The sequence below is a fragment of the Phalacrocorax carbo genome, chromosome 8, assembly GCF_963921805.1.
Source record: "Phalacrocorax carbo chromosome 8, bPhaCar2.1, whole genome shotgun sequence".
NCBI classification, from domain to species: domain Eukaryota; kingdom Metazoa; phylum Chordata; class Aves; order Suliformes; family Phalacrocoracidae; genus Phalacrocorax; species Phalacrocorax carbo.
In genome coordinates this window covers 35,823,330-35,842,418 of record NC_087520.1, presented here as the reverse complement: position 1 = coordinate 35,842,418, position 19,089 = coordinate 35,823,330, and the positions used below count along the sequence as shown (strand labels likewise).

The window sequence follows — 19,089 nt, the reverse complement described above, 5'->3', positions numbered from 1 at the left end:
TGAAAGCATTAAGCTAGCTCTTATCAGTCAGAACACTGCTATTAGGCAATTATTATTTCCTATAGGTGCCATGAGTTACAAACAGGATTAAACCTTTCCCTTACATGAAAGCTTCAGACAACTATTCCCTTTTCCAAACACTGGCACTTGAGCTAGAAACGTTAAGCATGCAAGAAAGTTGTAAAAGAAGTTTTCCGATACAGACCAGAACACAATTTCATTTACAATTTTCTATATCATCCATTTTACTCCTATCCCAATCCTGTGTGCCTATACTTACAAGATTAGCAATATACAGAATTTATATATATTTACTGCTCCTGCCTTACAAGAAGAAATCTGTCATTAATACGTTAAAGGAATAGTGATATACTGTCTCGTTTTACAAGATTTGCCTTTACATGGTAACCTCAGTGCCACATGAGTATGCATGTGAAATGCTGAAGTCCTACAACAGTATTCTCCATTTTGAAAAAGAGTTTCTGCCCCACGCATGCAAAAAGGTTTATGTGAAATGGTTATTTTAGCACTGCCTTTCATTCACTAAGGTGAATGATTTCTGTGTTTTAAAGAACTGGAATATGAAAGCCTGATCCTTCACACATTGGGATACAAAAAAATAAATTACATTTACATTTGGAGTTCTTCAATGTTAATAGTTATTAGTATCCATTCAAACAAACTACACTTATTTGTCAGGAGGCAGGGAAGAGTTTATCCCTTCTTACCTTTCTTACAGGAGGTTTTACAATGAAGTCTTCATATGCATCTTCTGGTTTCACTGTTGTGAAGTTTTCATGTAAAATGGCAATTTTCTTTTCATTGTCCCAACCAGCAGGTCTATAAAAAGAAGGAAAGCTTTGCCTTTTCAGTCACAAAAAGCACCTCTATGGAGACCATTTACTTACTGCCCTCTTCCTGAATAAGGCAATTTTATTACAGGTCAGTCCTAATTCTCAGCTAAATTCCAAAATACTAAAAAGCTGGAACAGCATATTCTGAGTCAAGTAACCCAAGAAATATGCACTAAGTTGTCTTTTTAATTCAGGATTTCAGAAGACTCACATACTAAGCTTTTGAACAACACAAACCATTCAAGTTATTTTTATATATATGTTACATGAAGTAAAGTGCTTATTAGAAAACAGTCTCAAACCATGCTGCTTATACAATCGACTTACATAAAAACTGCATCCTTTTCTACCACTAAGGCAGGTGTGGTAAACTGAAAACCGTATGTTTTATGTACAATGTACTTATACAACAGATCAAGGTTCTTTTCCTCCTTAACTGATGTATAAATCAAGGCAGCCCCATCTGATTATTTATTTAAGGAAAATTATATAAGATATAGTTTTTAAATTCCAATAAGAATTTCAGAACAGGAGCTAATGGACATATATCTACCAGACCTAATTTTGGGAAGCATTTCAAGGCAAAAACTATAGCCATTTAGTATTCAGGGAGAGGAAGGGGTATAACAGGAGAAGACACATGATACTTTCCTTTGCCATACACAACAGTTACCTACCCTCCCAGTCACTTAACTTTGAAAAAGTCAAAAACCTAAGAGACAGCTGAGATCTCAGGTTTACATGGAAATTCCAAGGTCTGAGGGGAAAACCAAGTAAAACCACCTCTCAAAATGCAAAACAAATCCTTCATAAGGGAACAAAAGCTCTAAATCCCATGCACAATTTAAAAGCTACAAGTTCTATACATCTCTCAACATTTCCAAAGCATCAAATGCTACACAGTAAATAACTAAATTCCAAGCAACCTTGAAGTGCAATGTCTCAGATTAACTTTATATGCAATTAAACACTAAAATGTATTTTCTTGCTTTCAGATTACAGCAAGTCTCTTCAGCACAGGAAAGGATACACTGTAAGCAGAATCTACGAATGTGTGACTGAATGAAGTCGAAGTGTTCTTCTCTGTAATCATGCTCCTTCTCTAGTATGCTCACTGCATCACACTGGAAGAAAGGGAAAAAACCAAAACCAGAGAAATAACAGTCATTTAATCCCAACATCTTCCTTCATGTTACACGAGCATCACATCTACTCTGAGCCTTTGGTTTTAAAATGCCACCAATAAATCAAAAAATAAAGTAATTAACATATAATTGATAAGCTTATTACCCTTCTGCAAAATGAAAAATTTACACTAATGGCAGAAGCTCACTTTAAAAATAAATCCATTTACTATTAATCCAGAATTCATTTTGCATGTCTGTATAAGGCATGCCTTCTAAAGGAAAAGTAATTAAACTTCTCCATAGTAGCAAACAGAACTAGAAACTCACTTTTGTACAAACTACCAGCACAGGAATACCAAGGTTGTGAGTCAGCACATTTTCTCCAAGTGGCAAAGAAACATGTTCATCCTCCTGGCCAGAAGAAGGGCCTCTTCTCTGTGGTGATCCTTGGTAGCCTTCTTCAGGTTCTACATACTCTTGAAACTCCTTTATAACTATTAAGAGAGAGATCTTCTTAAGGTACAGCAGAGGAACTAGTTCTTCTTTTAATACCATAATTTATCTATGGCTAACGAGAAAGCTCAACTTTTATTATTATAATGAAGCAGTACATGAGAACAGAATGCAAGCTTAAGCCTTTTTGCCCCTTCCAACACAATTCTCCTCCACGAAAATTTACAGCAAGCTAAATCAAGTGCAATTTGGGGCTGTTAAAAATAATCAAAACTAACGGCAAGAGCGGTAGTATGCACATTCCTCAACTTGATACATTTCATTACAGGGGAGCTGACAACAAAAACCATAAATGTAGTTTAGCAACATAGCTTATACTCACTGCAATTTGCACCTAGCTTTGGAAGAAAACATGCTGAAAAAGTGAGATGACACAGAAAACAGCCACTCTTTCTTATAAACTAATACTCAGTTCAAGTTACTATTACTCTACATTTCTGTTGCAGGAGTCCAATGCTAAAAGTATAAAATTACACCACATCAATACAGACTGAAGGACTTCTGAATGTTATCTGAACCTACTTGGTTATATTCTGGAAAACTACAATGGAGTCCAGAGGAAACTAGATGCTTTTTGTTTTCAGTGTCTTAATTTTATGGCAATGATGAGTGTTCCAGCAATGTCGAACACTATCAAATGTTGAATACTATCAAATGTAGAAGTGCCTAAGAACTAGTATTAACACCATTTTGGAAGCACATTGTGACCCCCCATGCATGCTTTATCAAAACTGGCCTGCAACTTACAGCTTTTATGTCTTTTTTCAGGATGAAAGCCACAGGCCAGAAATCTGCCTACTGGACGTGCCTGCTCCCAGGCACCGCACTTCTCGAAGGCCCAGGGCTCTCCCTCACATGACAATCCTACCTGAAGCCTCCTCCTCGCTCAGCCATGAGGACCCCTTAGGAAAGAGGCAAAACTCCATGATTTGCTCACACGAAGGCACATTTATTTTAGAAACAGTGGGAACTGGCTGACTGTACGTACAGTAAGGAAAACACTTCAAAAAGCTCCCAACCTCCAGCACAGTCACAAAGAGACTTGTTCCATACATCCATCCATGTGACAGGGAAGGAACTGCAACTGTACTGCAGGCCATCTGATGATTCTGAGGCTTAGGAACCGGTAAAGCCTCACAAAAGTTTATAATACCAATCTTGCAAAGTAAAGTCACCGTACCTTTTCGAAAAAGGAACTGTTTCTGCAATTGAATGGTCATGTGGAACAAAGAACACATCAGAACAACCCTTCTGTTCAAAGCTGCACAATCTACATTTTTTCTTTGAAATATAAAATTGTGTGATTCTTGTAGAAAATGAAAGAGCTCTAGTCCAGAGAAAAGCTTAAAAAAACCCCACATTAAATAGACCATAAGACTTCCAATCACCAATTCAATATATCCCCAAGGTCCAAGGAAATTAAAAAAACAAAAATTCAAATGCAGTTGCATTTAAACTTGGGGAGGCAGTGCCTTCTGGTGGAGAGGAAACAGCAGTGCTTTGGAAGAGATGCTTTCAACTAGTACTGTTTCATATTCAGCAACTGGAAATCAAAATTCCATTATACATTCTGCACATTAAATATGTTTATTGACTATCTTATAGAAAGCAAATTAATTCCAGAACATTGAACTAGAAAAGGGTTTTAAAAAAAGTACTTATTTCATCACTCAGACTCTTCCTAGGTCAGGACAGAAAAAAACTATTGAAGACAAGTGTATTACAGCAGAATTTACATGCATTACAATTATTCAGGTAAACCTTTCTAACTTATTCAGATATGAAAGAATATTTGACAACACTGCTCTCAATTTACTACAGCATTACAGTCAGACAATATTAGTTTCCTAGGTTGTATTCTTATCAAAGCAGAAGAATCTTTTTTTTTTTGTTACCGAAATATCTATTAGCATAAGCCCCCTCAAATTTGGGAAAGAAAAGCCTCTCTTGAAAACAGTAAGACTCACAACATGATGTAAATCATTATTCGAGACACCCCAATAATTTTACTAATATAAGTAGTAGCAAATGCAACATAGAAACTTCAGAAATCTGATGCCACATGCCCATGAATTTCTGCTGAATAGGAATGAATACCATAATCCTAGAGAGCAGAGATTCCCAACTCTTCCCTCTTCCCAAGAGTAAGCAGTACCAAACGCTACACATCACAGACCAGCAACTAACAAGGCCATATCTCACTCCGGCTGATCCATGCATACAGTCTGGCATTAATCCCCGAAAAGAGACTGAGAAATGCTACAGAATACACTCAGTTTTAGTTAACAAGGCCCGTTGGACAAGTAACTACCAGAGTTAAAAGAAGGTAAAAGTTATACCAAGAACTTCTAACCTCTGTATCCTGAACACAGATACACTTGTTTCTGCATTAACGTTGTTTGAATCCGTGTTAGTGATAGGCTCTTAAACACTTTAAGGACTCTCATTCAACCCCCATTCCCATTCAAAATTTAGTCCTGTTAAATCCAAAGTAAACCTGTATCGCAAGTGCTATCAGACTACCTCTTAGGAACAAGCTACATTCTAAGCAGCTAATAAAGAAGCTCACTTTAATGGAAGTGCTTCTTTGTCACAAAGCAATTTAATACTTTTTCCTTACCTCCCATACCTATTTCTCACTTGATCTCCACTCTCAAACTTTTTATGGACATTATGTTCATCATGCACCCAAACAGGTTACATAAATCTTTTCTTTTTCCTTTTTGTCTAGCAGGCTATGAATATTTTCTCCTCCACATAATTCATATTAAGGAATCACATTCTATATTGTATGGAAAATAGCTCTTTTCTTTAGGAAGAAGGAGGGCAAAATTACTTTGTTTTCATTTTTTTTGAACAGGAAATACAGATAAGATGATGCACAAAATATGAAGTCCGAAAAACAACTGTTCATCTGACAATCAGTAATATTCTGCTACCTATCAGTAAGGTCAAGTCCTAGGAATGGCCTGTTACATTTGAAAAATTATCACCAGGTGATAATATGCCATTAAAAAAAATTCACACCTCCACTACAGTGTGCTAATTTATCTATCAAACTTGTGGCTTATCTAGGTAAAAAGCCTTTTATTTAGACTTTTGCATTTAACACAGCAAATGAATGCAAGTTTCCAGTTAACTGTTTTGTTCTCATGTTACTGCTCAGTTAGACAAGCTACTGAAGCCTAGCTGAAGTTACTGAAGCCTAGGAGATGTATCCTTCATGTCACAGGAGCAACTGACTTGAAGTACCACCACAAAAGCAATCCACAATTATCCTTAGGTTTGATTGTTCTAGTAGCAATAAAGTCCTCAGTCTTGCAGTACCATTTAATGGCAATATGAAAATGGCAGACAAGCACATTACAACTTAACTAGATCACAAAAGCACTGAACAGCAGAACAAGAAAAACACAGAGATTTTTCCGAGACAGTCATTCCATATTTACACTATTAAGTTTCACAATCAGTTCATGCAACTTTTTTTTTTGCATTAGCTTTTTTGTGCACTATCTTTACTGATCATAAACTTCAGTCTTGTGAAAAGAATTCCTATACAAAAGACATCCCGGCAAAGTGAGTGTCTTTTGTCTTTTAGCTTAAGAACTCTTTCAGCTGTATGTCAGGATTAAAACAGGGGAAACAAAAAGGCAGAGAACCTGAAACTAATTCAGCTTGAACAGGACACTATTTAATTTTCAGAAAAATACATTATTGTGTTTCAAGTCTTTAGCTTCAAACACTCCAGAGGACATTAAATATAATAGTCATTTTACCAGTATACTTCATTTCTGTATTTCTTGATTCTTGATAGTCTTCTTTTCTGCTTTGCTGTCATAAACAGGGAGGCAAAATTTAGATATTCCCTGAAATAATTATTCAACTGTGTGTTTTTTAAACAATGATTTATCATAGTTGAGCCTGAATTAAATTAGAACATTAGAACTGACATTATCTGAATCCACACAAGCCAAGCTTTTAGCAAGGAATTTCCAGAGGAGCTCAGTGATAGGAGTGAGTGCAAACAATGCTCTTGGTATACTCTGATTAAGTCAATTTAATTCAAGGCAGCCTGTTGCTTCCATATGTGTGTCCTACCTCTCATTCTGGAAGCTCTTCAACACAAACGGACAGCTTCCCATATACCAGATGGAGCCTAGCATCATCCACCCAGTAAACCAAGAGTCGGTATCTCAAATAGCAAACACAACCCAGAAGGCTGGGTGGAGAAAGGCCACCAAAACCTTCAAAGCAAAGACAAGCAGTCCAAATCTTAACTCCACTGAGAATAGTGAGCTAACCAAAGGGTTTCTTGAAACTGGTAATAAGATCCTAGTAATGGAGAAAGAACCACCTAGCAGCACTGTGAACGGATGCTAATGGATAATACTAGACAATGTTTCCCCAGGATCAACAAGAACTACTAGTTGCTGGTACCAAGTGCAATAGCCAGGGAAAGCAGTGCGGACATTCAGCTTGGTCCACATGCCCCAGCTTACATCTAGAAGCAAACATAAGGGAATTTGGTCCTACAAGCTGAAGTCAAGAAACATATACATCCATGTGGAGTCAAGTTGCAATGGGGCTTTACTGGAATGAATTTAGCACATCTCTTCACTCTGCACCCTCTTTCTATGTTTTGACTGCCTGCTTTGCATATGCACTTTATTATGCCTTTTTTTTTTCGTATCTGGGCTATTGCAACACAGTGATTCTCAATCTTCTAGGTGACAGCTTATCTCAGGAAGCATATGCAGGATTTTAGTAAGGAAATCTTTGCTGGTGTAGCTTTATTGATGGACTGCAGTCACAAGGATTTCTTCAGGCATTTGTGCTCTATATTATCTGAACAGTTACACTAACAGAGCCACAGCTATAACAGATATTTATTTTCACGCTATTTACTGTTAAGAGAATTACAAGCTATGGTGGCCAAAGTTCTGAATACAGATCTGGCCTTAGGGACAGTCTGCAAGAACTCAGAAGACAAGTATCGGAGATGACACAAGTGTCCTACACAGTGACTGAGAAAACAAGAGAGATGGAGGTTTGGGAGTGGAGACATTAAGGCCCCCTGTTTTACCTGCACACTCATATTGGACCGTGCTCATACTTGACCGTTCACCGCTCAGCCATAGGATGGCAGCAGGGTCCTGCAAGCAGGTGAATTAAGCAGCTCTCAAATTTTCCTTTTCTGACTCTACTAAAGCAGAAGAGAAGCTAGGAATTTCTGTAATACTTTAATTTACAAATGTCTAAGACAATCCTCATGGAATGTCTTCTAAGCTCCCCAAGCATGGCACTACAGCTCTGCCAAAGCTGTAACTGGCTCCTCCACCCAGCACATTCTTAGAAGGCTGAAAACATTTCTCTTTTCAAAAGTCAAATTTAAGCTCAAACACTCCACATTTATTTGGATTGCTATAAAGTTTGGTGTATCTCAGAAAAGTACAAATTGGGTTAGCTGCTGTATTTTGAGACTGGAACTGCCTTTCAATCTCCCATTCCCAAAAAATCTCTCACACATTAAAAAAAAACACAAAAGTGAAATCTGACAATTTTTAAGGGGAAAAGCATTCTTTTTTTCTTTTTTTAATGTAACCTGGTGATCAAATCCAGGTGGTTTCAATCATTAGGTTTAAACTCTGGCACAAGCCTTTTGGGAAAGTAATGTTTAACATTCAGAAAGGGATCAGCTATACAAATACATCTGAATGCACTCATGCCAAACAGATTATACTGCTCCCTAAAGTGATTCTAAGGAAGGTACTGGACAGTATTTGCAAGGTTTAAACACTCCAATACAGCAAGCCACCAGTCCTGAAAAGCAGCAACCAGCAAGGATCAGTCCGAATCTATACTTTAGCTTAAATGGAATGCATGTTGTTAAGGTCTTTTCCACTGAAGGAATTTATTTTGGAGTAATTCAATATGAAAACAGAAAAAACTCTCAAGAAACATTGAAAACTATTCTAGGAAAGAAAATAAGCTGCAGGAAACAATACTGCAGCGATGACTGCTTGCCAGTGCCAGACTCTTTCCTGCCACAGATATGCCAGAAAAGAAAGTTAATTTATGGAACATTCCTAAAGTCACAGGGTAGGAATGGCTGTAGGGAGAGTCAATTAGATGTACCAGGATCACAGCCCAAGCCTCGTGAAAAACAAGGACAGAGAGACCTACTGGAAGACACAGTATGAGAATGGGACCTGGGTCAGATACCACAGGAGAGCAGACAGCTCAGATACTGAATTTTGTCACTATTTTAAAAAGTGTTTTAAATATAGAGTTTTTAAAAAATTGTCTTTTAAAAAATCAAATTGTCAAAATCTCATTATTGCAAGGGATTTAGACCATTAATTCAGCCGATGTTTTGTTAGCACGGCAAAACTGGAAGAGTTGTTTTAAAGCCTAATAAAGCTATTTGACTTCGAGTTGTAATCACAAATTCAAAGTAATTCTTATCCACCCCATTCTCGAAACAGTAATCTGAAGAAATTATCATTACAAAAAGAAAGTTGCAAGAGCTAGTTTTAAAAAAAAGACAAGAATTTATGGCTGCACAAAGACTTACACTTCTGTTCCATGTCTCTCATCTCTTCTGGAGGAATTTTCATCTTATCAATATGTTCTTGCAAGACACTGGCCCATTTCTGTAAAGACTCCATAACAGTCCAAGGTCTAGACATATCTGCAACAAAGACTACAATGGTATCTTGCAAGGATTCTGCAGAAACTGCAAACTTCAATAGCCCTTTATGGTATAAGTCTCCATCCAGAATCCAAACGTTGCAGCGAGTATGATCTGAAAAGAAAAGGTACGGTTGTAACCCAACGGATGCCAACTTTTTGCTTTGCTAGTCTATGAGTAAATAGACGAGTACATTAGTATCAAAAGAATGACCAAAGCCCAGCTACCAGCAGATCTTGCCTGTTTATTTTTAACATACGTGCATGTGTAAATACCTACATTACTCAGTAGATGCTTTCATTTAACAGGATTTTTTTTTGGTTCAGAATCTTTTAATTTAAAAAATAATTTATATTCTTTGGCTTTTTCTAAGGACAGCTGACAAGTTTTTACATACTGTACAACATTCCTGAATTTGAAATATGTATATTCCAAGTGAAATCAGAATACATGTGACACATATGTAACTCCAAGTTCAAAAGGGGGTGGTTATAGCTGAGTCCAGCATGGAAGCCTTCTGTGTCCCTCAGACACATAAGCTAGTTTAACATAATGACACCTTACAACAGAAATAAGCTGCAAACAGGATACAAGCAATAAGCAGCTTAGGTTTCTAGCACAGGAATAGGAGGAGCAAATACAGGATAAACTTACAACCTACCAAACTTTAAAAGTTGTGCTACCTGCTGTTAACTGACAGTGATTTAACTTTGGCTTCTACTTGCAGGCTCCTTATAGAATGGGCACTGGACAAAAGCTTTGGTATTTTAGTTTTTGTGTTTCTCCTCCTAATGTTTTGATAGTAAGTGGGCATTTTCTCTTGAAATGCAAGGCAGGGGGTGGGGGAGGGTGACAAAAATCAGCTGGGACAGACAGCTGGCATGAGATGTTTTACCCCAAACGTGAGCTTTGGCAAGAATAGAAGAAACTGAAAATGGAGCTTCATCCAGGAATGATGTATCAGATACTCTCAACAATTTCTGCCCAAATTAAAAAAAAAATAAAATAAAAAATTTAAAAATTACATAATCCTCAGAACTGCCTCCTGAAAAGGAACAATTCCATTTGTTTCTATCTTCTAGACTCTTCCTAGGAATACTCTGGAAGAGGTGCTATCCTACTACAGCTGTCCAGAGGGAACAGTGGGTCTCCACAGGTATTACATGGAAGATACGTGAATTCTGAAATACATGGATCATCGAACCAAGCACTGCAGAAACCAGATTTTCAAAACAGCTACTGAGCTTGATAATTAATCTTTTAACTTCACAAATAAATCCAGTTGCTGTGGCTATCATAACTGAAGAAAAAAAAAATCCATCAGGATCAAAAACACTAGCTCTAGAAAAAGGCAAAAACTTAACTAAGGAAGTTGGAAGGAGAAAAGAGTACAGAGATATATATACTACCCTTCTAATCACGTCTTGGATAAAATTACTGTACAGCCAAGTTACAGACAGATGACATCAAGATGCTATACGTGGGCAGTCTTCATTTCACATTTGTTATGCTCCTACTTAAGTACTGTTCGGTTGTCATAAGACATTCGAACACCAGTCATCACACAAACAGGACAACAGTTATGCTTTTAACTTAATGATCTTCCAACTGTGCATCTCAGATCTATACTTTGCAGTAAACTGTTACAGTAATTGTTGTGCATCTACAAAATGGACCTTTGCAAATTCATCATTGCCCCTCTCCTTCTCCCCCACTTCAGGAAACCGTCTTACTGATATCGCACAGGATTGTCACAGCACTGGATGTACGAATCTAAAGCTATTGGAAGACCTCAAAGAACAGACAGGAAGTCTGTTAAAAGTTTGGAAAAACAGAAAGGAAGCTAGCACTAATGTGAACATATTTACACATTTACTATTACAGAATAGTGAATGAAAGATCAATGCAGGACTCATCCTCTGCATTCCAGAAGTATCCTTTGTATATTCCCAAAAGCAGAAATCTAGCAGTGAATAAAAGCCCTATGAGCTTTCTATGAGCAAAAGGTTATTAGGAGATATTAACTATATCTATGCACAACTGCCTCCTTGAAGCAAATATGAAAGTTCTAAAAGCCTATAGTCCATGTAAGTTTACAACTCTCATCAGCACTTTCATAGTTTCTCCTGTGGTGAGTGCTTTGATCACAGGAAAGACTTTCACACCTTAGCAAGTAATCAAAATCAATATATATCCTAATTCACTGCTTCTAAGTCACTTTTCAAAGCCAATATCTAAAGGTTACAAAGGTTTTGTTCGCTAAACTCCTTTGTCCTACTTAAGGAATTAGTTTCTGCTTAACATCTAGAATACAGACTGAACTAGAAGAGAGGTGGAACTAGAATGCAGTTGGAACTATCACTCAAACGAAATCAATCTGCTAGGAGGACCAGGAGCCTAGCAGTCACATTAAAATGTACTTTTTAAAAAAAGGTAAGAAGGTTTTCCTCCTTTCTTACAGTAAAGAGGTATGGCTTGTGATTTACATTTGCTACAAACACAAAACACACTTAAAAATACAGTACTGTTGTTCACAATTTGGCAAGGACTCGATGGCAAATTCAACTTTGTCAGCACCATATCAAGCTCCTAGTTAGTCATATGATGTGAATGTTAACTGGACCTTTCATAGTGGCTATGACATGAGACACCAAAAGAGAGTAAACAATTACCAGATCTCCTGTTGGAAAAGTACTTATTACAGACTATTAAAATAGCTGCTAAAACTACATTTCTAAATCCAGTCAACGTTTCATTATCCCTTTAGCCATGAAAAAGATTTTCCAGTTTTGATTAATTTTACCGCAAATGGTTGATTCTGCAACTACACCTCCTGCATTTACTCAAAAGGTATCAGTGGTAATTAGATATCCCCTGTCCAAGTTGTGAAGAGAAGCAAAACAAGGAAAAATAATTTTCAAGAGAACTACTTTAAAGATGTTGAAATTAAATTTTTTTTTTCCATTAGAAACCAGTGCACCAGCAGTGCTTGGCTCAATCTGGAACAACCTGTTCAACTCGAATATGCATATGATATGGCTGAGGCCAGTCCAAACCTGAGGCAAAACCACAAGACTACTTGATTTTATGACAAGTAAGAATGCAGCAACAGAATGGCTCTAGTTCACTGGCACATTTGGCATAGTCAGGACAACTGCACTGCATTTGTAATCTGAGGCAGTTCACCTGAGAGTTCACTATGGTGTTCATAATTGCCAGCCAACACATACAGTATCGCTACAAAATCAGTTAATGTCGTTTGTCTCACTGTTTTCCTGTATGTCCTCACTTTAACTCTGCCCTGTCACTGAAAGAGACTCTGAAAGCTACGCTAGAAATACCTATCTTCTAACAAAATTACAGAGCCTCTCTTCTACCTCCTACAAAGTAAGAATCTCAGCTCTCAAAAGCAGACTAACCAGCACAGACACAAAACATCTGCTCATCACAAAGAAAGGCAAAAAAATGAAAACTGGTCACACTCTCTGAGAAACTCCACTAACAGAGGACTCTGGGGCCTGAGCTCCAAGGTTGTTTAATATTCAGAGTTAACTTTACAGCTAGTGCTGTAAGTGCTTTCATCCAGATGAACTACGGTGTCGTGTACCCAGAAGCTATATGCTCCAAGGATATTGTACCTGCAGCTAACGATCTAGGAGAATCCTCTCTCTCTCAGGATTTCTTCTCAGGCGTTCCCGAACCTCTTCTTGAACAAATGCCTTAGCCTAGGCAGAATTTGGGATAGTACCCTAGGAAGGAGATTTTTCAGGCAGAGATTCAGTAACGGACTTATTCTAAGTTATCCTGAGACCTAGGGACCAAAGTACTGCATGTTACGTAGAACGACTAACATCTAACAGAACCGAACCAGCTAATCACCAATGCTGCAGCGATGTGTATCTTGCCATCCAAGCTAGGTATTAGCCACTGCCAAGAAACCAGCACATGACAGTGAAAATGAAAAGATTAGTGGACACCTGTATTAGCTACAGGGGTTCTTCAAAAAAGAGGTGTTTTCTATGCATTTAACTTTCCTATCAAAAAAAACCAAACAACAACAACTGTATCACTGATCTAATCTTTCGGGGAAAAGACAAAGTAACTGTAAACTACAATATGCACCTTGCAATCTATAGAGTCATTCCATCTCAAAAGTAGGAGCCACCAGATTCAAATATCCCTTTTGAGGGGGGGAGGCAGGGAGCATAAAAGGCAGCACAGACGACTTTCATTAAGATTTCCAAAGGGAGGTGAGACATAGATAATGACTCGGCACTACGACCAAAATACTTCTGGGCAGAATAAACTCCTCTGAAATGAAGAGGAAGAAGGCAAAGAAAACAAAGACGTCTTCTAGCACCTGGAAAAGAAGTTGAAAAGATCTTCTCACTCCACTACAGCGTTTCAGTTACCCATGTTCATTTGACACCCCTGGAAATCCTTGTGCTTTGCTGGTCTTGAATAGGTTACGGTATAATTAAAAGCAGATACCCTCAAAAATGAATATGTGATAGAAAGCTCCTGAATGCCTACCTTCAGTTTCTTTATGGCTTCCAAGAGTTGTGGGTCAATTACAAAGGCTTTGTTCCTAAATTTATATCTGAGCATACACATCTAAAGCACACAAAGAGTTTAAAGAAACAAACCCAAACCTGTTCTAGAGAAGGAAGAATGTTATCTTTGCCTGCTGGGAGGTCCTGACCCACTTTGCTATTTTGCTTGCTGATGACACTAATGAGACAGAAAGGGAAAAGGCATGTATTATTAGATCCTAACACATCCATTAAAGGGATGCATGAAGACCTGAATTCTCCAGCTGAGTCTGGTAGTCAAAAAGGTCTCTTTTTATCTGCTGGTGCTGCCTGTGTTCTTATGACAGGCTTCTCCTAATCAGCTCAAATATTTAACACTTCAGAAACTCGGGAATAGCACCAAAATATTTCCAAAGTAAGAACACACTTGAAGTTTGATAGGCAGCACCAGGAAAAATAGCACACCAAACATTTTTCTGCTTATGATGCCATCTCCTTTGATGTTGCAAGAAGTCTGATGTCATGGGCTGTCTTAATGCTCCTAATCATAGGAGTTTTCCCGCCCCTGAAGTATTTATACAGTACTAAAGAAGGTTGTACATGGTGAGAAGGCACTCACACCAAGAGCCTCAAGAAGCCACGAATGGCTCAGCACTTAAGATTACAGCATAAAAGATTTTTAAGAACTGCAAGATTAGGTGGCCACTGAAGACACAGGCAATGTACTCATCCTTTAATTTTGCCTAACTTAGTATCCAAAGACAGTTTATTACCATCTGAGTTCAGGACCAATCTCCATAACAACCAGTCACACATGGTACTTAATCACTTGTGCAAGCTTTCAGTACATTTCCATTTCCAGAATACCATTACAGGATCTTCCTAGTTCATTTGTTTTCAGGAACATGGATGAACCACCATCACTGCTTCTCTGTTCTGAACTGAAAACTCAGAAGGAAATCATGAATAGGAAGACTGTCATTCCCAGTCTTTGAAGAAGGAAACTAACACAAAGAAGTCCAGTAGTTTGCCCAAAATGAGACAGGCAGAGGCAGATTTAGGAGCAAGGATAACAAACTCACTCCCCATCTCTTCCTGTCCCTAATCTTCCTAAAAATAGGAATATTCTGATCATTAGACCTGCTTTTAAGCAGTCTTTTGTCATCATCCCCCTCCCATATAGTAGAGAAGAGCAATCATCAACAGCAACAAAGAGAGACATGGGGCAAAGAGAAAAGCTACAACTTGATAAAAGGAAGCACTAATTCTGACTTTAAGCTCTGTTCTTCACTCGTTCAACTCTAACAAAACATCTCAGTTACAGTTAACCAAAATTCCGCACACATCCCCCACAAGAAAACACCAAAATCCCCACACCCAGAAATCCATACCGAGAATTAAATTCTCATGGATCTATCACTTACTTTGTATAGTTATCAAGTAGTCATACCAAATGACAATACATCTGCTAGTAAGTCAGCATCAGCAAATACAACTACCCCGAAAGTAAACAGATCCTGAGAGCTGCTCAAGTGTACTTTTTCCTCATACAGAGGTCAAGCTGTAAGAAGGGCAAGAGGGAGAACGTACCCTGAATGTAAAATGCATTTCACCTGTAAGAAATTAATATAGCTTCTAAAACATACAGAGCAACGCTGGAACCAGCTACTTGGACGTAACCCAAAACATACAGATGAAACCACCATTATAAAGAAAAGCATGTCAGCTACTTAATTACAGTAAAGAGACTACATATGGAATGAACTTACCATCTCTGTCTTCATCGTGAATATTTAGATACAAGTATTCCAGCCCTCTTCCTTTCTTGCCATGCTCTGCTCCCTGTATTTTAGCCATAAGCGTGGTTTTACCTGAACCATCATCACCTGCCAGTAAGTTTTTACATAAAAAAAAGACAGTTTCAAAATTAATTTTGACTTTGTAGAAGAGATTTTTCAAAATGCACTTAAGCAGTCAGAAGTATCCTTGCACGGGTTTGAACGGTACTTATTTGTTGTCTTCTTTCAAGTATTCCAGCTCAGTCCAACGGCTCATACCATGGCAATACGCACGTCATAGCTGTTGTGCGTTACATTCCAGTTGTTCAAATATACATCACGAATTTAATAGCATAAACTAAGAAGAAAGTAAATCTATCAGCCTGAAGATAGATATACGGTAGATCACATTATATAACCTAATTTTAACAAACTGATGTGTCAGTTCTTTCACATCGTTTTAAACACACTGTTTCTACAAAAAAAAAAAAAAAAAAAAAAGCCCACCACCTGACCGCTCGCACATGTTACTTACCAAAGACAAGAATATTCTTGCCCGATGGCAATTTAGATCTTGACCGGGTGGAAACCTCGCTCAGTATTGAAGACCTAGAAAAGCAGCATCGTTCTCGTTAGACTGCCAGGCACACGGGCGCGCGCACACGCGGGCAGACACACAGCCACAACCCACGCGCAGCCCGCCTGACAGCACCGGTGAGCTCAGCAGATCTGCACGGGCCAATCCAGTAACCTTCGTTCTGTTTACAAACTGGGTATGATGTTACAGATAAAGATTTAACTTCATTTTAAAAGACAAAAAAGCATATTACCTTTCTGAGAAAAGCTTTTATAATTTCTAAAGCACGGGAAACATTTCTGAAGTTTTTCTTCCCTATAAGAAGTCACACTACTGCAAAACATTACTTTTTGACTGACGACTAACTCTTCCCGCAATCCATTACTACACTCTACACACAGGGTTTTTTTCTGTCCCTTTAGTATTTTTAAAAGTGTTCCGCAGAGATACGCGCCGGCAAAACAGGCGACCGAGCCTCCCGGAGCCTCTTCCGCAGCGCCAAACCTCCCGGGCCCGCACCGCCTCTCCCTCACCCTCGCAGCGACGCTGCCTCGCTCACGCGCGTGCGGGGCTCCCCTCCCGCACCCCGTGGCCCCCTCACCGTGCCGCTGCCCCGGCCCCCGCCGCCCGCGTCAGCGCGGCCCGAGAGCGGCCCCGCGGCCGGCGCCCAGCGCCGCCGCCGCCGCCCCGCTGACCGGGGCCCACGCCCCACTCGCTGCAGCCCGGCCCACGGTGAGTGGGGGCTCAGGCCCTTCGCGGGAGGGCCCGGGCGGCTCGGCGGCGCAGGAAGACCCCACCGCGACACGCACAGGGCGCCCGGGAGCAGCTGCTCGCCTCCATCGAGGTGCCGCGGCTGCCCTGCCGCCACCCCCCCGGCCCGGCGCGGCCACTCACCAGAGGTTCTGCCCCTCCTCCTCCTCGCTGGGGAGCTCGGCGCCGCCGGGCCCCTCCGGCCCCAGCAGCTTCTTCTCCACCAGCACCGGCGCCATCTTGCCAACTGCAGCCACAAAGAGTGACCTCACCCCGCCTGCCGAGGACCCCGCTCCGCCCTCTCCCCGGCCCGCCCCTGCGGCCACCCCACGCTGCCGGACCCGACCCGCCGCGCCGCCGCCCCACGACCCCCGACCCCCGCTTCCCGTTGCGGGCGGCGCCGCCAATCCCCGCCGCGGCCGCGACGCCGCTTTCCGATCAGGCGGCTCTCGGGCAGTCCCGGCAGCGCTCCCCGCCCGGGCGTGGCCGCCGGGGGTGGGGCTCCCGGGGGCCGGCGGGGCCCAGCCCGGCGGCTGGCGGCCCCGCCTGGGAGGCGGTGGTGCAGCCGCAGCCGTCTGGGAGCGGTGCCGGGCCCAGCGCCGCCTGCCTGCCTGCCTGCCTGCCTGCCAGCGGCGGGGTCGGGACGGGATCGGGATCGGCCGGGCCCAGGCGCGCGGGGTCGGGCTGAGCAGGCGGGGTTACAGCAAGCGTTAGCCGCCACCCGCATTCTTAACCCCCGCCAATAACTTCTGTTCTTCTGGTGGAGCTACAAAGCAAGTTGAAGCTTTTTTGTAAACATGCTTTCCTGCCCCGATTTGTCAGTCAATTCAGCTTTTCAAAGTGCTAAAATATTGTGCGGGGTACCTTAAGCCGCCTAAAAATTACATAAAATATTCGTATACAATTATATTTTTATATACTGTATAAAATACATCTTCTATGATATAATATTTAATTATAAAAACAAATATTCTTCTTAATATCAAGGACTGGGACGTAATCAGACTGGGAAGCCTGCCAGATGAGGATAGGCTGGGAGAACTGGGTTTGTTCAGCCTTGAGAAAAGGAGGCTCAGAAGGGATGTCATCACCGTGTACCAGTACTTAAGGGGTAGCTACAAAGAAGATGGAGACTCCCTTTTTACAAGGAGTCACATGGAGAGGACAAGGGGGAATGGACACAAGTTGCTCTTGGGGAGATTCCAGTTGGACACCAGAGGGAAATTTTTCACAGTGAGGACAGTCACCATTGGAATAACCTCCCCAGGGAAGTGGTTGACTCAGCCCCATTGGATGCTTTCAGGAGTCGTCTGGACAGGGTGCTGGGCCGTCTTGTCCAGACTGTGCTCTTCCCAGAAAGGTTGGACTAGATGATCCCTGAGGTCCCTTCCAACCTGGGATTCTGTGATAATATATTACATATTTTATATACGTTTATATATAATTCATAACAAATATATGCTATGTAATATACAAATGTAAAATTATTTTATAGTATATTATATACAAAGTATATAGACATAAAAGATACACTATGAATAATATATAAATATATGTAATATATATTTTTCTATATAATAGACTAGAATATAGAATATATATTGATAGTATATATTTTTATATAATATATAATGTCTATATATTTTATATATAATATGTGTGTGTGGATTATGTGTGGATTTCAAAGCATTTTATGCAAGAAACTTAATACAATTATCAAGACCATACAGTCAATCAAAAGGGGAGAAAACAATTGACTGCACCAATCCACACAACAGGTTTCTGCTTGCTTCTAGTCCACGACTCTGCCCTTCTGGATTACAGGAGAATGTTTTAATGGTGTCGTTTTCAGCAACTTGCTTTATGAGAGTAGGTGAAGCACTGGAAGAGGATGTCCAAAGAGGCTGTGGGAACTTCAACCCTGAAGATTTTCAGAACATGACAAGGCACTGAGCAACGCAGCTAACTGAAATGAGCCCTGCTCTCAGAAGGAGATGAGATTATGGACTCCAGAGGCCCTTTCCAATCTAAATTATACCTACCGTTAGGTAAATTGTCAGTACTGGGGTAGTCTGACTTTGTGTCAAGTAAAGGCTTACACCTTATGTATTTCCTCCACTTGAAATGTATTTAGCCCAGAATAATAGGGATGACTAATGAACATCCAGTCAGCAGATTAAATAGCAGCTTGCTAAGACTAGCTTTCGAGTCCTTGGAAAAACCCTTGTACAGTGTGTAACTGACCAAAACCTCCCTGTTGTGTCCCC

At 40.3% G+C, this 19,089-nt stretch overlaps 1 protein-coding gene across 2 annotated transcripts in view; it reads right to left on the bottom strand.

The window, feature by feature from the left end:
* DYNC1LI2 (dynein cytoplasmic 1 light intermediate chain 2) overlaps nt 1-17,119 on the bottom strand; it is a 28,060-nt gene extending 10,941 nt beyond the window's left edge. The window contains exons 1-8 of one of the 2 annotated variants that reach the window (XM_064459596.1): nt 16,967-17,119; nt 16,031-16,104; nt 15,487-15,603; nt 9,069-9,299; nt 2,309-2,475; nt 1,885-1,978; nt 1,182-1,317; nt 729-840 (exon numbers count right to left, since the gene is read on the bottom strand). In XM_064459596.1, the coding sequence (XP_064315666.1) occupies nt 729-840; nt 1,182-1,317; nt 1,885-1,978; nt 2,309-2,475; nt 9,069-9,299; nt 15,487-15,603; nt 16,031-16,104; nt 16,967-17,061 (1,026 nt within the window). In that variant the 5' untranslated portion in view covers nt 17,062-17,119. The remainder of the gene's footprint in view (nt 1-728; nt 841-1,181; nt 1,318-1,884; nt 1,979-2,308; nt 2,476-9,068; nt 9,300-15,486; nt 15,604-16,030; nt 16,105-16,966) is intronic. The other variant, XM_064459597.1, reaches the window with a different exon arrangement.
* Between the last annotated feature and the right edge of the window lie 1,970 nt (nt 17,120-19,089).